At 43.1% G+C, this 26155-nt stretch overlaps 1 protein-coding gene across 1 annotated transcript in view; it reads right to left on the reverse strand.

Moving 5' to 3' along the window:
• Ppp2r5a (protein phosphatase 2 regulatory subunit B'alpha) overlaps positions 1-22947 on the reverse strand; it is a 43630-nt gene extending 20683 nt beyond the window's left edge. The window contains exon 1 of the mRNA XM_057769514.1: positions 22125-22947. Coding sequence (XP_057625497.1) covers positions 22125-22305 — 181 coding nt within the window. The 5' untranslated portion in view covers positions 22306-22947. The remainder of the gene's footprint in view (positions 1-22124) is intronic.
• Between the last annotated feature and the right edge of the window lie 3208 nt (positions 22948-26155).

The following is a 26155-nucleotide window of genomic DNA, read 5'->3' on the forward strand; positions in this document are numbered from 1 at the left end:
ATTCAATCACCTTTTCTGGAACTGCCCTGAGCGAGAAAGTTTTAAGATATCCTGTTTTTAAGGGTCATTAAACCTGCAGCCCTTTATATATAAGCTATCTGTGCTCTGGAATGAGACTTTACTATACTGTGGTGAATATGAAGCATACCTGACACACACAGCCAGCAGTCAGGCCTACTACCCTTGCTCCTTCCAAACACCAGCAGTAGAGCCTGTTCTCCATCTCCACTAAGTCAGCAACATATGAATGACCTTTTTATTAAATCTTTTGGAGTTTTTGGTCCTTAAAGTCAAATGATTAATTTAATTACTAAATGACATTTCTTAACACTGGTACCAAGTTCATTTGTTTAAAAAGCTAGAGGACAAGACACCTTTGGTTTCTGAAAACTAACAATGGTAAACTTTTCGGAATACATATTGTGTATACCCACTCAAGAAGATAAAGTCATTCTATGAACCCTTTTTCAACTCACAGAAAATCCCCAGAGTTCTTTCAGTTACTCCTTTATCTTCAAAAACACCCATATACTTCAAAGACATACTTATCTTTACTAAGTAGACAAATACATCTGTATTACACCTTAGTCTCGTGTGTGTGGTTCTGGGGACTGAACACAGGCATCACACATGCTAGGTAAGTGTTCTACCACTGAGCTACGTTCCTGCCCGAGAACTGCATCTTTAAAATAAATAGACCCCATTATAATGATGATCTGAGGATGATAGGTGCCACCTTCAGAGGCTGACTCAGTTCTCACAGTCTTAAAATATTCTCTCAGCTTTTTTCTCCTTGATGCAGAAGTGAACACAAATTCATGCTTTATCCACATATAATCACCATCTGCAAGCAAGACTAGGTCACTCTGTCCTCCCACCTCTACTGTGAAACGCCATGTCTCCCATTTAAAACCTTAACTAAAAGTAGTGGCTCACTCCTCTTTAATCCTGCAGGTGAAGGCAACTCTGAGAACATCTCAGAGTCAGTGAATTCCAGGCCAGCCTGGTCTACACAGTGAATCCCAGGCCAGCTAAGGCACACAGTGAGACCGGCCTGAAAAACAACACCAACAAAACTCATGCCCTGAAGCTACAATGTAGCAAGAAAGTGGCAGGAAAATGGTTTGCATTCAGAAGAAACCAGTTTCAGCTCTGATCCCTTGAATGGTAGAATACCCTCTCACAATGCTGGGTAGCTTCATGAAACCCCAAGTATTTGTACCAACAGTATCCTAACCATATACTGTTTGCATTTGCTTAGTCATTCTGATTTTAATTATCCTAAGCCTCTCAGATTTTTGTTGGGGATACTTTAATAAAATTTTCTGGAACTGATGCTATTTATCTGTTTCAAATAGTGTTTTGTTTTGAAAATGCAATGTTCCCCACAAGCCCATGAGGTGAACTCTTGGTTGCCAGGTGGGCCAGCCTGGAGGAAGTGGGTCACTGGGGTCATGCTACTTCCGCTACAACAATGCTCTGCCCAAGGCACACCCTTAAGACACGAAAACAAGAACCTTCCTCCCTTGTTGTATCAAGTATTTTTGCCAGAGCAATGGGAGAACGAACACACTGTTGGATCAGAATCTCTCTAAAAACATATAAACGAGCCATGAGTGTATATGGAGGAGTACTTAAGATAACAGGTTTGAGTCTGAGCTGTCCCCTCGGGCTCTTGTGGTCCACAGTTGCTGGTGCTGGGGATCCCTTGGAATTGGGGTCTAGATGGCAGAGGTAGGGAACTGGGGTGGGCTCTGGTCTGTATTCTTCACTTCCTGCCTGCCCTGATGCAAGTGACACCTGCAGCCAATGCCCCCTCTGCTGTGCCTCCAGTGACAGACTGCAACTCTGAAACCAGCAGCCACAGCTCACACTTCCTCCCTTAAATGGTTTCTGTCAGGTGCTCTGTCACAGAGAGGAGGAAAGTTTACTAATACACTAGAGAACTCCACTTACACTATAAAAATAAAAGCAATCCTACATAACCCAGCTCCCCAAAGCACTGTTAGGTATTTTCTGGACTCTTCGAGGTTTTTACCACAAATACTCAACTTGAAGGTGACCTGGTTCATACCAGAAATATGTCCTACAGTGTTGTTTTTTTAGAGTATGGATTGTAACTGGGTCGCAGTATCATGTTGATGGGTTATGACGAGAGTTAAGCAAACAAACCAATCAGAGGGTACCGCATGTGATTACACTGTTTTATTGCAGTGTATATGGATCCTCAATTATAAAGCAAGATGTGCTTCATACGTCATTCTACAACATGTAAAATGCTACAATATCAGTGGCTAGTGTAGACAGAGATTGCACTTTGTTAATTACAATACTGTTTAGCCAGTGACTCAGGTATATTTCTAGCTATCTCTTACAACTTGAATTAACACATTTCTATTATTTTATATTTTACCACGAGGCTCGTGGTTTGTTACTTCTTGCTTCTTGGGTGGCTACATGGCTTCTGCCTCCTTCAGCAGCTATATGGTGTCTCTTTGATTCCGCCTATTCTCTCTATTATCTCTTCCAGCCTGGCTATATTCTGTCCTGCCATAGGCCAAAGGAGCTTTATTCATTAACCAATAAAAGCAACACATATACAGAAGGACCTCCCACACCAGCTGGAAGCTTTCGGCCTACTTGCCCTCACTCGTGCTGGTAGGTGCATCTATTCTGCTGAGGTATTCCTTTGCTAGTTTAGAACTTACTTCTTCAGGACTCCAGCACAGGCAGGAAATCAGCCCTGTGGACTAACAACTTGGCCTGTCCTTCAGGAGACGAGTGTTGGATTAACTGAACCACAGCCTGTAGGCCACTCCAATAAATTCCCTTCTAACGGAGATTCATTCCATCAGCTCTGCTCCTCTAGAGAGCCCCAGTTCAAGGTAAACAAAATTCCACTGTGTGTCTGTGCTACACTCTTTGATTGGCAGACACTGTTTCGGCTATTGTGAACAGTGTAGCAGCAGTAGACATGGGTGTGCAAGTTACGATATGATAATTTAATAGTCCTTTGGGCACACCAATAGTTGAATAGCTGGGTCACAGTTATCTGAGAAATGTCCATACTAGTTTCCACAGTGGCAGCACAAGTCTACTTTCCCACCAGTGGTGAATAAGGGCCTTTCCCCCACAGCCTTGCTAGTATTTGCTGCTGTTTGTTGTCCTGATAGCCATCTGGCAGGAGTGAGATGGGCTCTCAAGACACTTTTAATTTGCATTTTCCTGATGGCTAAGGACACTGAGGACTTTTAAAGTACTACTGGCCTTTTTACTTCTTCTGTTGAGAACTATGTATTCGGCTTAGTCCGTTTACTCACTGGATGATTTCTGTGGTTAATTTTTGCAGCTCGCTTTATCTATTTGGAAACTCTCTAGTCTGACAGCAGATGGCCAAGATTCGCTTCTCCCTGTCCAGTAAACTGTCTCCTCACCCTGGGATCATTTCCTTTGCTGTAAAGAACCTTAAGTTCACGTCATCACAATCTTGCCAGTTCTCGGGACTATGCTAGATTCCTTTCCAGGAAGTCCTTGCCTGTGGCATATAGTAAAGGGCTGTACTCCCGGCCGTTTTGAAGTCCTAACTACCTTAAGATCCATCCTGAGTTGATCAGCGTGCATGGTGGTCATACGCATCAGGTCCCATTCTCCTAGAAGTGAAGTCCAGTTTTTCTGGCACTGGTAAGGAAGTGATCTTTTCTTCAATCTCTATTCTTTACATCTTTGTCAAAAACTAACAGTAGTCGTGTTTTACACTAGATGAGGCAAAAGGCCAAGAAATGACTGCTGGTCATTTTTTAAATAATAATAATAATAATAAAACAGTCTCAGATCCCTTGCATGAATCTTACATGGTCATCAATACATATTATTCTACCTATATATTTTATAATTCAATTTGCCAATATTTTATTAAATATTTTTCAGTTTGTGTCCATAAGAAACAGTGCTCTGTAATTTACTTTCTAGTAATGTTTTCCTAATTCAGACTCAATCAAACAGACACAAACCTATTAATTCAGACTCAACCAAACAGACACAGACCTATTGAAATTTCTGCTTCTTCTTGTGTCACTTTTAGAGAGCTGTTTACTTCAAGGAATTTTCCCATATCCTTTAAGATTTCAAATATAAGCACATAATTTTGTATCTGAAAGCTATGCCACCCTAGAGAAAAGGTACTAACCATTACTATAAAACAAGCTTAAACTGGAGTCAAGTCAGAGGTCAACTTCCAGCAAGACAAGGGTAAGAATTCCTCAGACCTTACCTGCTTCCCCCAAATTTTAGTTTAAAACAACCATTTAGGCAAGTATGATAGTACATGCCTACAATTTAGCACTTGAGAGGCAGAGGCAGAAAGATCACCAAAGTTCAAGGCCAGCCTTGTCTACATAGATTCAGGATAGTTGGGGCTACAGAGCAAGATCCTTTTTCAAAACAAATAAAGTTTAAAGATAATAAAACACCATTTGAAGACTCTGAATAGACCCAAGGGCAAGCAGCAAGTGAGGAAACACCTAAGAACATCTATGAAAACTCAGGCAACGAGCTCATGGGAAAGCACTCTTCTAATCTGAGCAAGGCCTTGGATGTGAGTCCCACACCACAAATAATTAATGAAAACTCAGTGAGTAGAACCTGAATTAAGATGGCTCTCTTCACTTAGCACGGCAGGAACTCTCCTCAGAGACCCGGAGGCTCCCCTACCTCCAGCTCCTGGCAGCCTTCTTCAGGCACGGACACTGGCACGTCTAGCCTGCGGTAGAGGCTCAGTTCTAACAAAGAGCAGCAGAGAGCTGGGGGCTCCTCAGACTGCACCCTTGGGCAGCACCACTAAGAGTGTGTCCCAGTCACCCACCCTGGTCCTTTAGGCAAGCTAAAAGAACCTTAGGCTACTGCCTAAAAGTCACCCTTAAGAAAGCTAGCTCTTCCTTCCCAAGGCACCCTTCAGTTTACAGGTGCTCTCAGAAAGAGCAGGGCTAGAATAGAGGGAACAGTAGAGATCTCCAAATTCACCAAGGCACAGTTCATTTTCAGGAGAGATCTGTAAAAGAGGGGTAGCTTGGAGGAACCAAACAAGAACAAGATCACTGACATAAATCCCTTACAGCCTGAACTGAATTGGCTTTGCTAAAAAACCAATGAGCAGTCAGGTGAAAAAGACGGAACGTAAGAGGTAGGGTACTGTCAGGAGAAAAGCCTATCAAAACTACTGTCTCCCAGGACGATGTGAGCACAACCAAAGCAATGTCTCTCTGAAGAACAGAATCAGAGGCTGAAAATACGGAGACCTCGCCCAGCCACTAAACGAACAAGCAATGATAACAACTGAGGCCAGTACCCAATACATACTTTAAATGCCATTCACTCCCTTCTTATTTCCACTTCTCCTGCTCTGCCTGGAAAAGTACAGGCTACAGGTTAACAAGAAGGAAAGAATAATAACAAGGGGACAGCATAACTTGACTGCCTGGGAGAGTGCACAAGGGATTTAAGGAAATGACTAAGAAGTGTCATGGCAATGTCATGTCCAAGAGAGAATATCAATAAAGAAGAAAAACACCAATAAAAAGAGAATGGAAATTACAGACTTGAGAAGTCTAACAAAACAAAACCTTCACTAGAGAGACTCACAAGAAACTGAAAGCCACACACACACACACACACACACACACACACACACACACACACACACACACACATATCCAATCTTGAAGAACCGAAACCAGGGCTAGAGAGATGGCTCAAGGTTTAGAGACTGGCTGCTCTTGCAGAGGACCTGGGTTTGGGTCCCAGCACCCACACAATTTACAACCATCCATGACTCCTGTCCTAGGGAAGCCAGGATCTCTTCTAACCAAACACACATGCATGCAGGCAAAACATTCACATATAAAATTAAACAAACCTAATTTTTAAAAATAGAAGTGGACAGATAGAGCACTATCATGATATTAAAGTGCTCAGAATGGAGGTACTGGAAGGAGAGGAAAAGGAGCAGAAAAAAACATTTGAGAAAACAGTGACCAAAGCTGTGCAAATGTAATGACTAGTTCTAACCTAGCATATCCACAGAGCTTAGCCAACTCCAAGCATCAGTTCAGGCCAGCAAGACAGCGCATCCATTACGGTGCTTGTTGCCAAACTAGAATTCAGATGGTGGAAGGAGAGAAGGGACTTCTGATGTTGTCCTCTGACCTCCACACGCACTCTGTGGTACACAGGCATTCATAACCAGCCAGTGCACACACAACAAACAAACAATAAAAACACTGAAAAACCAAATGAAGGATAAAATCAAGGAGACCCATCAACTGTAGACTCAGTGCAGTGAAAGTACTTAAGATTAAACAAGGATGAAATCTTGAAAACAAGATAAAACAGTTTACAGGAGCTAAAATTGACAGGTGAATTATCAACCAAGAAAACAGAGGCCAGAATACAGACTCACACTCAAAGGCTCAAAGATAAACGCTGGATCAAAAATCCTATGCTGTCGCCGGGCGGTGGTGGTGCACGCCTTTAATCCCAGCACTTGGGAGGCAGAGGCAGGTGAATCTCCGTGAGTTCGAGACCAGCCTGGTCTACAAGAGCTAGTTCCAGGACAGGCTCCAAAGCCACAGAGAAACCCTGTCTCGAAAAAACCAAAAAAAAAAAAAAAAAAAAATCCTATGCTGTCAAAGCTATTTTTAAAAAGAAAGGAAAAAAAGACATTATCAAACAAAAAACTGAGTGATGGAAATATTCTAAAGCTGACTCTAAACGTGGCACACATCTGTGAATACATTAAAACCTACTCAACTGCGGAGACGGGTGGCTTCTAGTGTGTGGATCTTGTGAGTCTCACATCTCCAAAGCTGGCCTCAAATTAGTTGGGTAGCTGAGGATGACCTTGAACTCCTGATTCTCCAACCTTTAACCTCCAGGAATTGAAATCACAAGCACATTGCACTGGTCTGTTTATGCGGCCCTGGTTATGTGAACCTAGGCTGTGCATGCTAGGCAAGCACTCTATCTACCAGCTTAGCTCCATCTTCAGCCCTGTAAATTTTTCCTAATAAGGCCATTCCTAAAATGTAGTCCAGTCTCTCAAACACTTTCCTGTCAAATATCTGACATTACTGAGAGACAATAACAGTTTAATGATTGACTGTAGTCATGTCTCTGACCAAGTCCACCAAACATAGAGAACACATGCTTAGATTTCTTTTATCTTTATAATATTAAATTGGATTCAGTAAAAAATCTGTAGGGACTCATAAATAAGAACTCCAAAAGCAAGAAATAAAATAAAGATATAGTAAAAATGCATGGGCTACATAGGATTGGTTTGTAGAACAGTTTGCCAAACCGTTAAAACTTAGTGAAGTTGGGTGTGTTGGCACATGCCTTTAATCCCAGCACAAAAGAGGCAGAAGCAGGTAAATCTCTGAGTTCAAAGCCAGCCTGGTCTACACAGTGAGTTCCAGGACAGCCAGAACAAATGGTGAGACTCTGTCTCAAAAAAAAAAAAAATTACTACAGTGACATGATTTAGAATTGGCCCTATAATATGGTATTTCTGGTACTGTCTCAAGAGCATCTCAGCAGAAAATCTAGTCGATATTCTAACCTCACATGGTTTCAAACACCAAGTTGAAGAACACAAGTTTTGTGGGTTTTTTAACCATCAAATTATTGGATATGAATTTTGAAGACATTGCATGTATTAGCTATGGGTAACGGTGGAGCTGGAGAGTACTGCACCTTCTCCAGGCTGCACAGCGAGAGCAGTGTGGGGGAACTTGTGGTCTACAGATGTCAGCCCATGCATCTCTCTGTGCTTGTGGATGGGTGTGGCGATCCACTGGTGTCAGAGGTCCTGCTGAGAGCTTTATGGGACGGACAATGAGGACAGCCTCAAAGAATCTGTATGTGGGATCTTCACCAGCCTGGTAGTAATTCAAAACTCTCAGAGGCCCACAGTGGTACTCAGCTCTCAACAGACTGAAGGAGCTGGGCAAACTCTGCACACGACATAACCTTGCTTGGTTCTGTATCCCAGCCCACAAGCTTTAGCTGGCTGGGTGGGGTTTGGAGCCTTGTGTAGCACAGAAGAGACTGCTTCTTCTTCACAGCTCCTGGATGTATTGGTACATGCCCATCCTGGCCCACCTGATGGCTGCTGCCAGCAGAAGGGGAACTGATATTTGGGTAGCCCATCTTAAAGCTGGCTTCTTCATCTTCTTTACAGTGTGAGAAACCCAGGTACAATCAAGTTATTTCAGGTTTTTCATTTGTTAGTGCTGTATTTAAATATTTGAAAAGGTAAGCATCATTTGTAATAAGATAATTTTGCAAACCATATCCCCAGGTACTGCTGCTCGTTTATATAAAATCTAAACTAACATCTCATATAGGATTCATGCTACAAATTATAGAACAAGTGCAGTATCCTAGCAACCCAGGACCGCCATTCAGTGGTATGCCGAGGGTGTGGTCCAGAATTCTAATTTAAGAGACTGTCACAGGATATAGAACGTGTTGCTTTTTTAGCAATACCCAAGAACATTAAAACAAAGAACCTGAGCTAGCTTTTATCTTGAACTAGAGATCGGGCTAAGTCAAAGGAGCATGGGAAATACTTGTATTTTAACAAATGACTCTGCACTATGACTTAATTAAGAGTCTGTGATTTCATTACAACTGAAAACGGCAAAAAAAATGTATGACATCACACTTTAGGAAACTGTAACGTGGACACTGTCGGTCTGGTATATGTAAATGTATGTTAATCAAAATCACTGGGCTACTGGCTAAAACTTTAATTAACCATTCAAACAAAATTGTACCCACAACTACTGTTATAGAAGTTTTTTTATTCAAAAAAAAAAAAAAAAAACCCAGTAAGCTGGGTAAGGTGGCACATGCCTATAATCTCAGTATTTTGGAGGCATAGGCAGGAGAATGGAGAGCTCCGGGCTAGCCTGGGCTATATAACCCCATTAAGAAAGGGAGGAGAGAGGAGGAAGGAGGAGGGAAGTTAATTGCATATTATCTTTTGAATTTCAAATATCACTTCCGCTAAGACAGCCAGAACAAGGAAGAAAGATGAGCTACTACTAGATGTGTGACACAGAGTCCTTTGGCTGTGGACATTAACAACCATGGTGCTGAGAATAAATGGAAAATTTGTGCCGTCTCCTTAATCTCATTTGACTACAAACCTGCCATTCACAAAACAACAGTATGTGGGACTTTAGATAGACCTGTAGGACCGGAGGGGGAGGCTGTGAGGAACTCTAGCTCATGCTGATGTCTATGCAGCTCTTACGAGGCCCCTGCTCCTGTGCAGAAGGTGTCGCCCCCTTTCACCAGCACCGCAGTTCCGCACCCACTCCACTTCCTTTCACCATCGCAGACTGGCTCTGGGTGACGGCCAGGTGTGGAAGTCTCAGGATATTTCATTGATTTTCTAGGGAAATGATGACTTTAGCTGGACTTTCCAATAGATCTATGTATAAACTCCTAAAACAAGACTTAGTACTCAGAATAGTTGCTGCCTCTCATTTAATAGTTGGCACTACAAAAAAATAAGATTTTTTTTTAAAAAAAAAAAAAACTATTTCTGAGCCAGAGAGATAGCTCACCTGCTAAGCCTGACAACTTGAGGCCGATCCCCAGAATCAACACAAAAGGGCCAACTCTCACAAGTTGCCCTTTGACCTCCATACGTGTTCCAAGGCATGCCTGTGTCAGTGCACACATATGCATACAAACATATAATAAATAAAAATTTAAAAAAGAAGCCCTTTTAGTCTGTGTAATTTATCTACTTTTTAACATTTATTTCTTTTAGACTGAGTATGAGATCTCAGAGTGTGGGGCAGGAGTGGGAATCAGAGGACGCTCCAAATGCAGGTCACTAGGCTTGGCATCTAGCACCTTTTGCCTGCTGAGCCATCTCAACAGCCCTAGTATATGGAATTTATAACTAAGGTTTCAAAATGACCCAACTCAGAATTTCTAGAAATAAATACTTTATTCAGGATCAATCCAAATGGTTATTTTTCCTTTCGGAAAAAGCATGCAATTTATAATATTCTAAGAAGTGAAAGCATGGGGTGAACAACCTACAGTTACTCTGGTCCCACTGACATTAAATTTGAGGTTTATTCTGAATGGGGGATTTTTTTTTTTAACAATCTACAAGCTCTTAAAAAATAAAGACACAAAGAAACGAGATAGTTCAGAATATTTCTCACTGTGTACTCTTTAAATGAGTTTATTTCAGAAAACAATGAAAACTGAGACTCAATTATGACTCACACCGAGTATTATATCCTAAATTAGTCACTACTGTTCTAGAACTAAAAACACATTCCAAGTGTGTGCAAGGTCATCCAGGTGATCACACTACACCAGACATTGACTACATGATGTACCGACCCCATCGTGGCTGCCCTGTGGCTGGGTCAGCTAAGGAGAGCAGAGCTATTTTCTTCTCTCCTACTGCAAGACCAGAACTTCCCAGGAAGGGAACAGGACTTAGACAACCAACTGAGAAGCACTTCCCGGTTACACCTGCTACTCTGGCTGAACTATACATTCGAGCTAAGGCTTGTTCCCTAACCGCAGGCACAAATGCATCTGGAATACTACTTAAAAAGATGATACATAACTGTCCAATTTTATCTCCTCTGGAAACTTCGGGAGACTAAAATTAGTGAAGTGTTTGATGAATTTTCCTAATTAGGTCTCTATGCAAATCTCAGTTTTCCAGTCCTACTATTTCCAGTTTTCAAACTGGGGGAAACCACCAGGAAAGACAGTGCTACGCTAATGTGGCCACAGTGTAAGGAAATTCCAAACTCTTAAAGACAGCATTTCCAAAGGAGAGGGAGAGTAGGTACAGCATCCAGTTCTGGAACAGATCGCTCTAACTGGAGTGGCTGGAGGCTCCGATTACAATCTACCTGCCACAAATGTGCTGCACCAACAGCTATCCCATCATCAGGATTTATTCATAAAGCAAATGTTCCCACCTACTTTTAGAACAAGCTTTAGGCTATTTAAGGGCAGCGAAGACAGTGTTAGATAGTAATGGACCATTTGTCCAGCACCTAGGAAATCAGCAGCTTTCTCAGAAAATTTCCAACCACAGTCTTTCCTTTGCACTGAAGGGAACAATTCTACTTTGATGCAGTCAACATACATCCTCAGTTTAACATTACAGAGAAGGAATTAACCAACTGAGAAGATCAAACTATAAATGACCTAATCTAGGGTTTGGTTATCTACAAAATGGTAAAAATATTGGTATAGCTACATAGTACCCAGTTAATGTGGTGGTCTGAATGATGGCACCTGTAGGCTCACAGATGGTGGAACTGTCTGAGGTTTGGGACGTGTGCCACTGGGGGTGGCCTTTGAGGTTCAAAAGCCTATGCCAATTTCAGAGAGTGTTCTCTCTTTCCTTTACTTCCCTCTCCCTCCCTGCTCTGCCTCCTACTTGCAGTTAAGATATAAGCTCTCAGCTACCGCTCCAGGAACATGCCTGTAAGCAAGGCAGAAGTCATGTCTGTGCTAGCCTGAGGATCAGAGTGTGAATCAAGTCACTAGTTAGCCATAGAGGCCAGGCAGTGGTGGCTCACACCTTTAATCCCAGCACTAGAGAGGTGGAGACAGGAAGTGATAAGGCTGGGTGGAGAGAGAAAGCTGGAGGAGGAGCTCAGCATTCAGTCTGAGGACTTGTGGAAACAGGAGACCCCATTCGGTCTGAGGATTTCACAGAAGTAAGAACTAGTTAGGGCTGGCTGCTCTGATCTTTCAGCTTTAACTCCCTAATATCTGACTCCAGGTTTTATTATTAAGACTAACTAGAAATTGTGCAACAGGCAATGAACTCTTAATTCTCTGAAACTGTAAATTCCCGATTAGCTCTTTCTTCTATAAGTTTGCCATGTTCATGGTATCTCTTTATAGCAACAGAAAAATAACCAAGACAGTTACTAAACATTACAAAATATATAATTTATATAAATATATACGATATAAAATATATATTAAAATGTTAACTATAACATGATAGAAAATGTTTTTCTTTAGATGACTTAATAACAGCCTTTGCTTCACTATTTCCCTCAATAAACAATACGGCAGGCTCTAAATGCTGTGTAGGAAGACACACGTAACAGATTTCATCCTGCACCACATGTACGCAGAAGACCAACGGCTTACAAGTCCTTCAAAAGAAAATCCGGGAGTCTTAGTAGGCTCCTGAAGGTAGCTGTGTTGGTCAAGGAACTACCCAAACGAGCACTGTTCGATTCACACACAAGGCAGGTGAGATGAGTCAGTGGCAAAGGCTCTTGCCTCCAAGCCTGCCGACCTGCATTCCATCCTGAGGACACACGTGGTGGAAAGAACCAACTCCCCTAAGTTGTCCTCTGACCTTCACACATACATGAATATGTGCACACACATAGAAATATGTGTAACAAAAAATCCAAAGGTCTTTTTGATATTTAGAACTGCATTTCTAAAAGCATCCCAAATTTACAGTTTACAAAATAAAACTGACCTTCCCTCCCTACTTGGTTCCTTTCCTAGCACAGTCCTCAGTGGCAGCATTCAGTCACGTGTCCAGGATAAAGCACACCTCAGGATGACCAGTTCTTCCTTTTCTACCTCTTCCTTCAAACAACTAACAAGCCCTACCTATGATGTACATGTCAAATAAACCTCTTTGCACTTCTGCATTAACCATTCTGGATGTGGCTATAGCATGTCTTAGCTAGCCTTAAAAACAAACCTCCTGTAATAAGATCTGGTGTCCTCTTCTGTACTGCAGGATACATGAAGAAACCTATACACATAATAAATAAAAACCTTATTAAAAAAAAAAAAAAAAAAAAACCTCCTGACTGGCCCTTCCCTTCTTAAAACCTTGCTCTGTTCTAATCCATTCTCCCTTTTGCAGCTATAACACTTATTTTTCAAGATTTTTTTTTAATGCACATGGGTGTTCTGCCTGCATCTATGTCTGTCCACCACATGTGTACCCAGTGCCTGTGGAGGCCAGAAGATCCTCTGGAAGTGGAGTTAAGAACTGTTGTTAGCTGCTATGTGGGAGCTGGGATATGAGTCCCAGGTCCCGAGGAAGAGGAGCCTGTGATCTTAACCATTGAACCATCTCTCCAGCCAATATTTAAATGAATAAATTAATATACAAATACACAGAAAGACACATATCTATGTCTGCCAGACTTTCTAAAAGAGTTATTCTTACTTACTGACTGTGCTTATACAATTTCTACTTCATCTTTACCCGACAGGTATCTCAAGTCTATCAACCCTCTGAAATGACCCCCCAAAATAATCAACGACACCAGAAGGAAGATTATCAAAAGTATGGAAACTTTTAATTTTTACTTGACTCACCCACTTTTCTGTTGCTATCTGCTCTACCTACTCACTTACTAAGCCTCTCCTTGGTCTCTCTCACCTCTAGATGTTGGTATGCTCTGGCCTCTTCTCACTCTACAGATTTCTACTGAGAAGCTGCTTCAACTTCCATTGCTTCAAAGGCCACGGACAAGCTGAAGACTCCCAGACTACTCTCATAGTGTACATGTAGTCAGCTCTAGGCACAAATTAACTTTCCAACAGGGCCACTTTAACTTCCCACAGAAGAACGATTGCTTTTTTAAGCCTACCACAGGGGACTCACACCCGTAATTTCAGCACTTGGAAGGCTGAGGCAGAGCACCATGAATTTAGGCTAGCCTGCACTATAGTGTAATCCCATCTCAAAACAAAAACAAGATTTTTAAAAAGCACTAACTACCAACAAAACAATAAAAATGTTATTTTTCTTCTCACAAATCTGCTTTGTCTCTCAGTAAACTGTTTTAGCTGGTAAGGTGGTGCATACCTGTAATGTCATTGCTCAGGTGGCTAAGTAAGGCAGGATTGTTGAATCTGAGGTTAGCCAGGGCTACCTACAGACAAACTGCTATCATATACCTACTAGCTGTTCAAATAAAAACTGTATCATTCTTGACTTCCTTTTGACAAGTCCTCTGCTGAGACACTACCCCATCTCCATTTAGGAAGGCTATTTTTGTATTTCATGTCCAGATTACAAGTGGAATCCTTATTCCCACCTCCCAGAATCCTCAGTAGATATAAACACAGTATAGTACCTGTACCCATTCTTTCTTTTCTGGTTTTTCAAGACAAGGTTTCTCTGCAGCTTTGGAGCCTGTCCTGGAACAGCTCTTGTAGACCAGGCTGGCTTTGCATTCACAAGGCCTCCTGCCTCTGCCTCCCGAGTGCTGGGATTAAAGGCCTGTGTTGCCACAACATAACACTGAAAGTAAGACCAAAGTCCTAACTGTTGTTCCCTTGTCTTCTCTAAGTACACAAAAGCTGCCAATCCTCAAATGCACTGTGTTCAACTGTGGGTCACACATCCTGTCCAACGGATGGGTCTTCAACTCCATCTACTTTAGCCTAACACCTAGCTGTTTGGTCTCAGCTGATCTCCTACACCAGGCAGGTTTCCTTTTTCTCTCCTTCCATAATAAACCTAGGCCAGGTCTCTTCCACAATTCCCTGACAGGTCAATACTTGGCAAACTGATTGAAAGTTCTTAAAGTATATATTCTTTACCCACTATAAGATACTAAATACGATTAATTTCAAAAGAAAAAGCATTTACTGTTTTATTTACCTAAGTAACATTTTAATCTCCCCAATGGCTCATGTAAAATTTAAGTACCATGGAAACCAGAGAGAGAGAAAAAAATTGTACTAGATTTTTGTTTTTAAAGCAAAGTTCATATCGGGCAAGAAAACTCTTTTCAAAGAATGGTAGTGGTAAGGGTAATTCTTATCGGACACATAGTTCTGCAAAAGTTTTATCTTATTTTACTTAGAACTTCAACAGATGTTTATCTTCACAAGCCTATCTGAAAAAAATGTTTTAAAAACACATCCAGCTCTGTTAACTTCAGGGTTATAAAAAAATCTGTCATATTTTGCACTTTTATCAATTTTGAGGAAATAACTAATAATGATTTCAAATACTATTTGTCTTCTGGTAATAACTATAATTCTAGAACATCCTTTATCAGACAAAGCATACATTTGGCAGGGGGCTCTAGTTTTGACATTTGATATTGGAACTTCAAGTTCTAAGCCCAGATATTAAAAAGTTCTTATTTCAGGCACCTAGTCACTGCCTGTACTACTTTTACTCCTATAAGATTCATTGGTTTTGATGTGAGGAGTGTTTGACTGCATGTGTGTGTGTGTACCGTGTGCACAGCTAGTGCCCTTGGAATTAGACAGTTGTGAGCTGCCATGTGGGTCCTTTACAAGAGCAGCCGGAGCTCTCAACCACCGAGCCCTCTGCAGCCCCCGTCTATACTGTTTTACTCCCAAACTCGCCTCCCTGTTTTCAGAGACTCTCTCTGGTGAGATGACCAGAATGATGTTTATGTAGAAGAGTGAAATCGGTTCCCAAAGGAGGCTCAAGAGAAGGACTCCTGAGGCCCTCCTGCTCAGCACCTCACAGTGGGCTGGAGGGGAAGCAGCTTAGCTATTCCAGGACTGTGATCCCAAGGAATCTCTAGCGTTCAGTATCCAAGTCAGAGACAGGTTCTCTCAGGTCGTGTAAACCTACAAACTACAATACAACAGGCACGGACACATAAAACCCAGTAAGTTTGTTTAAGGAAATGTGAATCAAAATGACAGGATTTCTAAAATTCTTCATTACTCACTCAAAAAGCTCACATAAACAAATTCCTTCAGGGAAGAGTTCAAAAAGATACACATGAAAAATAGTTCTGTAACTGCTTATTAGCCAATGATCCTGCTCAGACAAGCAGAGTCTGTTTTACATAAACCCAGCCTGTCACGTCAAACTTTCAGCAATTAGGTTTCTTGTTACGTAATAATGCACTAAAAGTAATTATACATTTTAAATCTATGTCTTTTATTTCCTTCAAGAACATCCTCATAAATTAAGGCTGCACCTCAAATTTAGAAATTAATATAAACTAGCTGGGCATGCTAGTGCAGGGGCACAGTAGTGCAGGCCTGTAATCCCATCACTTGGGAGGAAGGAGGGTCAGGGGTTCAAGTCCACTCTGGGTCTGTGGTCAGTTCAGGCTACACCATGAGAGCCTAGTGCGCGTGCACACACACACACACACACACACAGATAAAAAGAAAAAAATTAATATAAGCTATCTCACTTTATCCAATTTTAAGCACATGTAAGTCCATATCTAAGTCAACCCTGCATTACTTTTCCACACAACTGTATACACAGCTTTCCTAGAACAATCGGTGTTACACAGCTCACACTATGTTGAAATGCAAAAGCAAACACCTTTGTTTTAATCCAGTAATTACTCTGCTCACTTCAGCAGCACATGTACTAAAACAAAAGCCAAGCCAAACCCGTATTTACTCTTCACTATCAAAGCACTAAGAAATCAGAATTCATGTACTTAGCCTGAACTGCTTTAGGCATAAATATGTTAAACAAAAGGCAAATAAAAGAGAATGAATATCTGACAGTCAATACCTAATATTCTGGGGAAAGCACTATCAATGCAGGAAGGTAAGTGACTAAGGTAACCAAGGCGAATTTCACCAAAATAGCGACTGTGTCTACATGACATTTAATACACTGCATTTGGTACTATGAGTTTTTTTTTGGGGGGGGGTGGGAGATAATGACATCCACTTTTGCAAAACAAAATTTACCATTTCATACTAGGGAACATTCACCTGGAATAAACCAACAAATGCTAGTGTTATTCAATGCGGTCAGCAGAAAGGCCACAGACAAATTAGGAAAATGGATTAGAAGTCGCTCTAGACCCTCACTGATACCTTTCACACAAGATTAAGTTAAACATCAATATGAAAACTCTCGCAGGGCAGCGGTAGTGCACGCCTTTAATCCCAGCACTCGAGAGGCTGAGACAGGCGGATCTCTGTGAGTTTGAGGCCAGCCTGGTCTACACGAGCTAGTTCCAGGACAGGCTCCAAAACTTCACAGAGAAACCCTGCTTCGAAAAACAAACAAACAAAAACTAAACAAACAAACAAACAAACAAAAAACCATGAAAACTCTCTGAAAGAAAATACTTGGTACAAAATAAATACAAGGCATGATCCAAACAGTTAAATTCGACAGGTCCACTATGCAGTCCTGGTTGGACTGTAATTTGCTATGCAGACCAAGATGGCCTCAAACTCCCAGAGATCGGTTTGACTCCAGAGAGGTGGGACTAAAGGTGTACATCACCATTACATTTGATTCAATATACTCATGAGATAGAAGACATCATTTGATACACCAAAGTGACTGCCATTATCCCTGTGATTCTGAAAAATTGGGTTAAAGCTAGGCCAACCTCTACCCTATGTTCTCAATTCTTGCCTACTCAAATCTCAGCTCTTAAAAAAATAAAGGTCTGATTACCTGGCACTGAATGACAATAGTTGGGCTTTCATTTAGGTACATAAATAAATAAAGCAAGATCTAACAGAATCACCTCATCATATGAAAACTTCAGACGCTAGCAGTCTCCCCTTTAGAAGGACAGCTGATCAGCGGCCATAGGGGGCAGCAGAGCTAAGACAGTGAACTGTGAGCACCAGAAGTGAAGGGAGGGCAGAAAAGTTAATGGGCTGAGTAAGGAGCCCTGAGGATCAGAGGGAAAGACAAAGCTTCAATGAATGAATTAAACCAGCAGACGCTGATACTATGAGGCTTGGCCCTGACTCCTAACTGCATCTGAGAATCACCCTGGGAGTTTTAAAAAATAAACATGCCAGGATTCCACCTTAGACCAGTTAATGCTGATGGAGGAATGAGGGCCAGGTGTGGGTTTAAGTTTTCCAAGTGTTTAAGAGGACTAAGATGCGCTCGATACATAAAAACAAAGGTAAACTAGGCCCTGCCCCAGATGTTAAAAGCTAAATTGGAAAACAAAACAAAGCACAAAAAATCTACTATTTCCCAAATGTATTATGTTGTAGCTAAACTTTTGTCTCTAAAACTCAAAGAAGCCTAAAGAACAACTTTCACAGTGCCTTTATCAAGGAGACTGTTATTCTTACAGGTGAAAGCGATAAGTTCACAGGGCCAAAGCTAGCCTCAAGCAGCTGTGAGTCACCACTGAAGCGGGAAGACAATTCAAATCTGCTATTTACAGGACAGTGCTCTGCCCCAAATGGTATCACCAACTTGCTAGATATATTTTCCTGGATTATCACTTTACTCAATTAGATGCTTCCAAAAATAATCAATAATTAAGAAAGACAACCAAAAAAATGAGAGGAGGCAAGATATGATCCTAAATAGGAATTCTGAAGATGTTAACCTTCAAGGAGGAAAGATTTCCTCATGTGAGTACTAGAACTAGACACTATATTTAGCAATTCCTCTAAGTATATCCTTAAAAAGTAAAAAGAAAAATTAATTATGTCTTCTAAGAGGGACATGACAAGAGTCAGAAAACAGTCCTAAAATAACATTGGAAGCCACTGAAAACACTTAACTTACTCAGATGAATTTCAACTTTACCTTAGTGTTTTCCTAATTACAAAGTTTTGTGTTTGGATGGAACAATAATTTGTGAATATCCAGTTAAAAGTTAAACAAGTAGTAGTAGCAAATCCCTCCCCAAATCAGGACAACTAGAAAACGAATTAAGTTATAATTAACTCGGAAGACCACATACCTTGACAAACAAGCACACACATTTCCCTCACTGCTAAGCAAGCTCCTTCAAACAGCAGCAAGGCTCTGGCCTCAGTTCTTCAGAGGTCAACAGTGAAACTGAATGATTCTCGGGGAGTTCTCTACCTCATCTTTTTTTATTCATATTTGTATGATAGGATGTCTGTGTACCACTTATGTGCTGTGTCCTCACAGGCCAGAGGAGGGCACTGGATCCCCTGAAACTTCACAACCACGTTCAGTGCTGGGGTCAGAATCTAGGTCCTCTGGAAAAAGTCAGTGCTCTCAACTGTTGTACCATCTCTCCAGCCCCTCTCTACCTCAAGAGTTCAATCTCAAAATCAGTTTCTGTTCCTTGCTGTTTACTGACTATTCTAGGAGAAACACAAATCTGTATAATCATAATGACTAGATCCTTTTTCTCCAGGCTGGAGATGACTCCTGGAGTAAAAGCATACTGCTCCCGGAGGACCCCAGTTCAGTTCCAGGAGGATCTACCACCTCTGGCTTCTGCAGACACCTGTACTCACATGCACATAATGATATTCTGGAAAAGTTTATGTTTGAGTATTACTAGTAATTCTTCATTTAAAATATTTTAATTTGGATTCCAAACACAAAAGGGATGAGAGCTAGCATTCTTACATTATTTCATTTAATCCTTCCAATCCTGGGAGACAGTGTTATTCCCACTTTACAGATAAGGAAAATAACTCAGATTAAAAACTAACTTTTCACCTTGAACTAACCCCCATAGACCCGACTTTCTCAACCATACTACTTCAAGTTTGTATAAAATGAATTTACGTCAAAAACAATGGCATTAGACCAGAGTCCCCCAGTCAGATGAAGCACCATCCTGATAATCCGGCCTAAAACTATCCTTTCTAAGCCTCAATATTCTCCTAAATGAAGTTACTAGTATCAACCAAAGAAAGACACCGAGCCCTAGACTGTCAATAACAGCCTAACAGCACTGCCATGGTGGCTCTGAAAAGGCAGAAGAAGGGTTAACAATACACCATTCTGGGCTGTTCCAGTTGTCATGGACAACACTGGTTTGTGTTGTTTTTCTGAAGATAATCATTTGAAATACTAAGCTCTCTTATACACATGTAAGGAATCAGCTGTTTTACCAGGCCAGAAATTTAAACCAAAACAGACTAAACACACTGAATGTGCTTTAAAAGCAAATTTCCTAATGGTTCATGATCATCAAGTTACAGGTGAAAAAATTACATCCTACATGAATGTAAGTTCCAAGGCCAGAAAAATGATTCCCATTTAGTGTTCCTAATTTTACTTTCTAGCACCTAGCTCTCAGGGGAACTCACTGTTTATTTTGAACATTTTCAACATTAAAAAAAATCATGCAACTCACTCACCTACATGATTCTGCAAAAATAAACTGAAAAGGTTGGGTTGTTTTGTTAATTCTTACTCCCAGTCTGCTTTTAAGAAAACAACTTGGCACCTGTCCAGCCCAGATCCCCGTGGACAAAGTGTAGAGTAAGCAGGTTGATATAAATACTTGAAACATCTCGGATGCCCACGGATATCTGAATCACTCACAGTACGACTGTATTTCAGAGCAGGAAGAACTAACTCTCTTTCATACTAAAGGATTTTCTGGTGTTGTTTTTGTTAAACCCACAAATGGGGGGGGGGTACTACCAACAGAAAAAAACATACAAAACTGTGGTATCAAGGGCACCGACAAAGAGCCAAGTAAAACTCAACTTCTCAAAGCATTTTAACAACTTGAGCGAAAGTAGGTTTTTTTCTGTTTGAGGATTTTATTTCCAAGTGAAAATTTATCTCCTCAACTGGATCTGCATGAGTTTACCATGAATAATACCTTGAGCAATAGAACACATGCAAGTATCTGAAATCAACCTAGAGTTTCAATTTTCTCTTTTTTCCACTACTGACCAAATTCTGTATATAAAAACTATGGAACCCACAGCTTTCTGAAGCAAACACCATCTAACTTAGAATATAATTCCTGATTCTATAAACGTGTCGGCTTTAAAAATAAAGCCTATTAAAACTGCATCTCTTGAGACTAGCCAGATGTTTCAAATTCAATTATTAGGTAAGAACAGTAAGTACAACATTAAGAACAAGAATAACTCACTTGAGCAGATTAAATATAAAAGAAAAATGCGAGTATCAAGATTTCAAACTAAAAATAACATGAAAAATTAATGAAAAGCAATCAAAGTATAAAATAGGTTTTAATGAAGTATAAAAACTTAAACCTCTGAGTTCAATAGCCTAATAGGTAGTACTGGATTATGACAGTTGCTGCACCCCGCTGACTGTGCCATGCCAATTTTAGCAATTCCAATGTGTTAACAATAAATGAGATACACACTGAACATACATAAACTCTCCCACAAGTCCGTCTGAGCCTAGCTGTGGTATGTCCTTGATTCAGAAGCACCCCAAGAGAAAGATGGAGGGTCTGAAGAGGGTTCCAAAGTTGTTGTTAGTCAACTGTTGATTTGATCTGGGATTTTCTTTATCCACCTTGCCAAACTATGTCAGGATTCACAGATCCAAAGACAAATCAGAACCAGATTGGCCTTGAAAGGGTTGCTGGATCTCTGTCAAACGAACTGAAAAATCTGCTGATCATTTATCTATTTAGGCATGAGCCTTTAATTTCTTGGCCTTGTAAATCATTCTCTAGATTCTATCAGGTTTGCAAGAATGTCTTAAGTATCTAGGAATATAATTATCTTTCCATAATGACATCTAGACGTAAAATTATTAAATCGAAAGCCAGTAACTCTCAAAGAATAAGCAAGAACACCAGGAAACAACTTCGTGAAAAGCCTCCAAACCTACTGGGGAAAGCAGGCGAGCCAAAAGAACTGCCAACCTCTCCTGCGAGGCATTAGGCATGGACACCAATTTCAATTACTGTACAAAACCTTGCAAAGTCCTTGGAAGCACAGCCCCAAGAACCAAGTTCCCGTTCCACTGCAAAGAAATACTCGTTCCTTCAGAACGACAATCGAGGTCTTCTAAGGGATGACACTTGAGCCTACCGACACAGTATGGAAGATACGTCACTTGGTCGCGGTTTTAGGCTTCTACTTTATAGTTACGTCTAAAGGCCAGCTAACTTGGGGGCAGTTGTTCGGACCCTGGATCTGGCGACCGAGAGACAAGTACAGAAAGTGACGAAATAGCTCAGCGTGGAGGAGAGCCAGGTCTGAGGCTCGCAAAGTGGGGGTAAGGGGTCGGAGAACCGGACAAGGAAAGGAAGCGCTGGTACCTGGGGGACCCTGGGGTCGCCACGGCAAGGTCAGGTGGGCAACCCGGGAGAGGGGCACCAGGGGCGGCCCGCCGCGCGCTTTACCTTTGAGCTGGGGCAGGGGGTGCAGCTCCGCCTGGCTGCCCTGGCTGCGGAACTGCGACGAGCCCTGCGAGCGCTTCTGCCTCTGCGCCTTGCGCACAGATTTCCGGGTGAAGCCGTCCACTTTCTCCGAGGCCGAGATGGCGGCGCAGGCAACTGGCGCGGGCGGCGACGGCGACGACATCTCCGCGACCCCGGCGGCGCCCGGCACCTCCCGCCGCGGCTGGCCCGGGAAATGGGCGAGGGACGGGCGCGCAGAGCCTGCGCCCCTGCGCCCCGGGCTCCGGCCGCGCCGCCCTCGCGCTCCGCGAGCTGCTCCCCGTCCGACAGCGCCTCACGGCCGCATCCCCGCGCCGCGCGGCCGCCTCCCGGGGCTGGCGGAGGGGAGGGCTGGGGCGCGCGGGCCGCTCAAGTTGCTGACGCCCCGCGCCGAGGGCGGGCGGAGGCGAGCCCGAAGTTTGGACGGCTGGGGCGAGCGAGCGCGCCTCGCGTCCCCTGAGCGCACCGAGTCCCGGAGGCTCCTCAGCGGCCGCTGCCCGCGCCGTCCGCCCGGCCGGGAGCCTCCTCCCGGGGCGCTTCCATCGCGGGTCCGCGCGAGCCGCCGCCGAGCGCTCGCCTCTCCTGTCAACGCCGACCCCTCATCGCCCGGGGCGGCCACCGGCGCCCCGACCCCAGCAGCGTCGCCCTAGCTCTCCCCCGCGCGCCCACCGACCGCCCACGGAGCACGCCGGGCGAGCAACTGCTACAACTTGAGAGGGCGGCTGGTCCGGGCGACCGGGGCGCGGGCGGGGAGGGGGACCCGGGGCGCGTGCGTGCGCGCTCGCGCGGCCCGGGGGAGGGCTCGCGGGGGGTGGAGGGAGGAGTTTGACTGACAACTTCCGCGGGGTCCCACGAAGCCTCCCGAGGCTCCGGAGGGGGCCGGGGCGGGAAAGCATGCCAGTTCCCTCAGCCAATCGCAGGGCTCAGCGGCAGGACGGGGGGCGGGGGGCGGGGCCTCCGCGATGGCGACCGCGAGTCCGAAGGGGATGGGAGGGCGGGGCTGCGTGACAGACGCGGGTGCCAGCCAATCGCAAGTGAAGGCAGGGAGCGGGGTGCCTTGTGCGTCACAACTGTAATGAAAGCTCTCGGGGTTTGGGGGCAGAGGGGAAGTGGGGGTGCCACGGTCGGGCCTCGCGCACGCCCGCGCTCGGCTCCACACCCGGGTCGTCCTCCAGGCAGCGGGTGAGAGGGAGCCGAAGAGCGCCCGCCCCTGGGCGCCCAAGAACGCCAAGTGTTGCGTCAGTGGCACAGGGGCGGGGCCAGGGGCGTGTCAGAGCAGTGTGATTGACAGTCAAAGGAGCCCCCGGGCGGAGAGGAATGAGCTCGTCCAATCGGAACGCGGGGCTGGGCTCCTGGGCGGGCCTTCATCCTCCCCGGTCCTCCCAGGTCTTCAACGGCGTAAGCCGTGGTTGGGGAGTCGGTTTGTAGCTCCCGGGGTTTCGGCGCCGCGGTTCGCTGAGCGCTGCTCTCGCGTGGGGTTTGGGCAAGGTCGACTCTACCACTTCAAAGAACTCTGCAAGTCCACGCCCTCTGAAAAGAACTTTTCCGTTCCGAACTTAGCCCAGTTTAACCCCTTCAGCTGAGGACCTCTGTCATCTGCAGTCAAGTTCAGATTCGCTGATGTGGGGGGTCTTGGGATTTCGGCCTTGGAGGTTTCTACTGCGTTTTAAATTTAAAGCCAAGAATTGTTCATGTTAGCTTTTGTACAGTGCTTTTCATATGATGCTTCGACAGTAAGTGACCTCCAACCTCCTCAGTCTCCCCTGCAAGTGCCACACCCTTTCGTTTTGACCTAATAAAAACTGTTGACGTAGACTGACCTAAGGCGTGAGGAGGTCGAGAGTTATGTACAAGTTGAGTTCTAGCCCTACATTTTCCTGAACAAATTATATAACCAGCCAACAATAGGAGTGGATAAAGAAAATGTGGCGAATATACAAATTTTTTCACCATAAGGAACGAAGTTATATCGTTTGTAGGAAAAAGATCGAACTGGAGATAAGGCAGTCTCAGAAAGAAAAATATATCCTGTTTCCTCTTGTTTGTGATTCCTAGATTTTACATAGATACATTAAATCATGTATGCATTTGCAACTTGAAAGTAGACATGAAGTTGTCTGCGGGAATAAAAGGGGTTAATTAATAAATGGGAGGGGAATATGTTTGATGCACAAGAAATACTTGTATGAAGTTTCTAATAAGAAATTAAGTATTAAACAACCAGGTTATATACAATTTTCCCAATCAAGGAGGCTCATCAGCAACTAAAAGACCTTTTCATCCAGGCTTGTACCAGGTTAAGCTGACTCTTCTTTAAGGTTCAAAATGTCTTTAACAATTTGCAAAATGAATCACCCATCATAATTCAGGGTTTCAAGATGACCGCCAGAGGATCTTTCAAGAGGAGATATATGTGTGCATGTGTGTATGTGTGTATTTATACATATGTGGAGAGAGCAAAATTATAATATAATTAGATCATTTCTCCCCTCCCTCCAAACCCTCACCTGTACCACCCTCGTTGCTCGCTTTCAAATTCATAGCCTTTTTCTTGAATTGTTGCTACACACACACATTCCTAAATATACAAACACAACCTGTTCAGTCCATTCGGCCCTGGATCACCACTTAGTGTGGTCTTCCCTGAAGACTGTTTCTCCAGCTCTCAGCCTCCCTTAGCTACCTGTGCCTCTTGGTTCTAATGGACCAGTACCCACACAGCAGAGTCCAAATTCAGCATCCCACAAAGTGACCTTGCTTTCTTGACACTTAGTGCTACCCCACCTTCTTGAAATGATCCGCCTCATCTCCGCTTGTTGAAACGTGTCTTCTCTTCAAAGCCCAGCTAGAGAGCTACCTTCTGTGAAGCTTTTCACAATAATCTGCCCCCTCCCCAGGGAGGGGAATGCCTCTCTTCTTAGAGTTCCAATTGCATGTCTTATCCATATTCACCACAGGACCTGCCATCCCAAACTCCTCTGAAGAGTTGGAAGCACCCAGAAAGCGGGAACTGGGTTACTTTGTTGCTCCTAGCCATTCCTGAAATAGACAGCAGTATTGAGCAGCAGCGTCTTCAGCTCCCAGTAGTCTCAGAAAGTGTGGTTACTGGAGTCCCTGCGTCAGATTCCCTGCATCAGAATCCTAGAGGTGATTATGTGAAATGCAGGTTCCTGGACCTCTCACCTGATGCACTATATCAATATGGAGAAAAGGTTAGAAATCTATTTTTAATAAGCTCTCTATTGTTGTGTACACAGAAGTCTGAAATCACAATTCTCTAGTCACCTAAATATTTTTAAAAAGTATAGAGTTCTGAAGGTGTAGCTTAGAGGTAGAATACTTGTTAGCGTACACAAGGCCCTGGGTTCAGTACCTAGCACCACCCCCAAGTGAGAGTAAATGTCCACAAAGCAAAGTAGTGATATTTATAACAAAGACAGTGTATATAAGAATACACACATACACATACACACACACGAAAAAAGGTATTGCAGAATATTTGTTTACACTGTGAAGATGTGGTTTTGCCAAGGTGCCTTATTTATTTTTAATAAAGAGCTGAATGGACCAATAGCTAGGCAGAAAGAGGTGAGGTGGGACTTGCAGGGACAGAGAGGATTCTGGGAAGAAGAAAGGCAGAGTTGCCAGCCAAACACAGAAGAAGTAGATTGGGCAGTAGGGAGATGCGGTGATGAACCATGTGCCAGAATGTAGATTTGAAAACATGGGTTAATTAAGTTATAAGAACTAGCTAGGAACAAGCCTAAGGGAAGGCCAAGCTTTCATAATAATAAGTCTCCGTGTCATTATTTGTGAGCTGGGGGTCTTGACCAGAAAGTTTGTCTAAGTAAAGACTAATAGACTCCTAGTAATTCAGTTAGAATGAGCACAACTATTTGGGTGTTGTCTGAAGCAGAACCTGGGGAAAAAGTTTTTGAAGTTTGAAAGAAAAGGTTAAGTCAAAACCTGAAAGAAAGAAAAAACAAGGGTTCAAA

This window comes from Chionomys nivalis, chromosome 5 (genome assembly GCF_950005125.1).
Source record: "Chionomys nivalis chromosome 5, mChiNiv1.1, whole genome shotgun sequence".
Lineage (NCBI taxonomy): Eukaryota > Metazoa > Chordata > Mammalia > Rodentia > Cricetidae > Chionomys > Chionomys nivalis.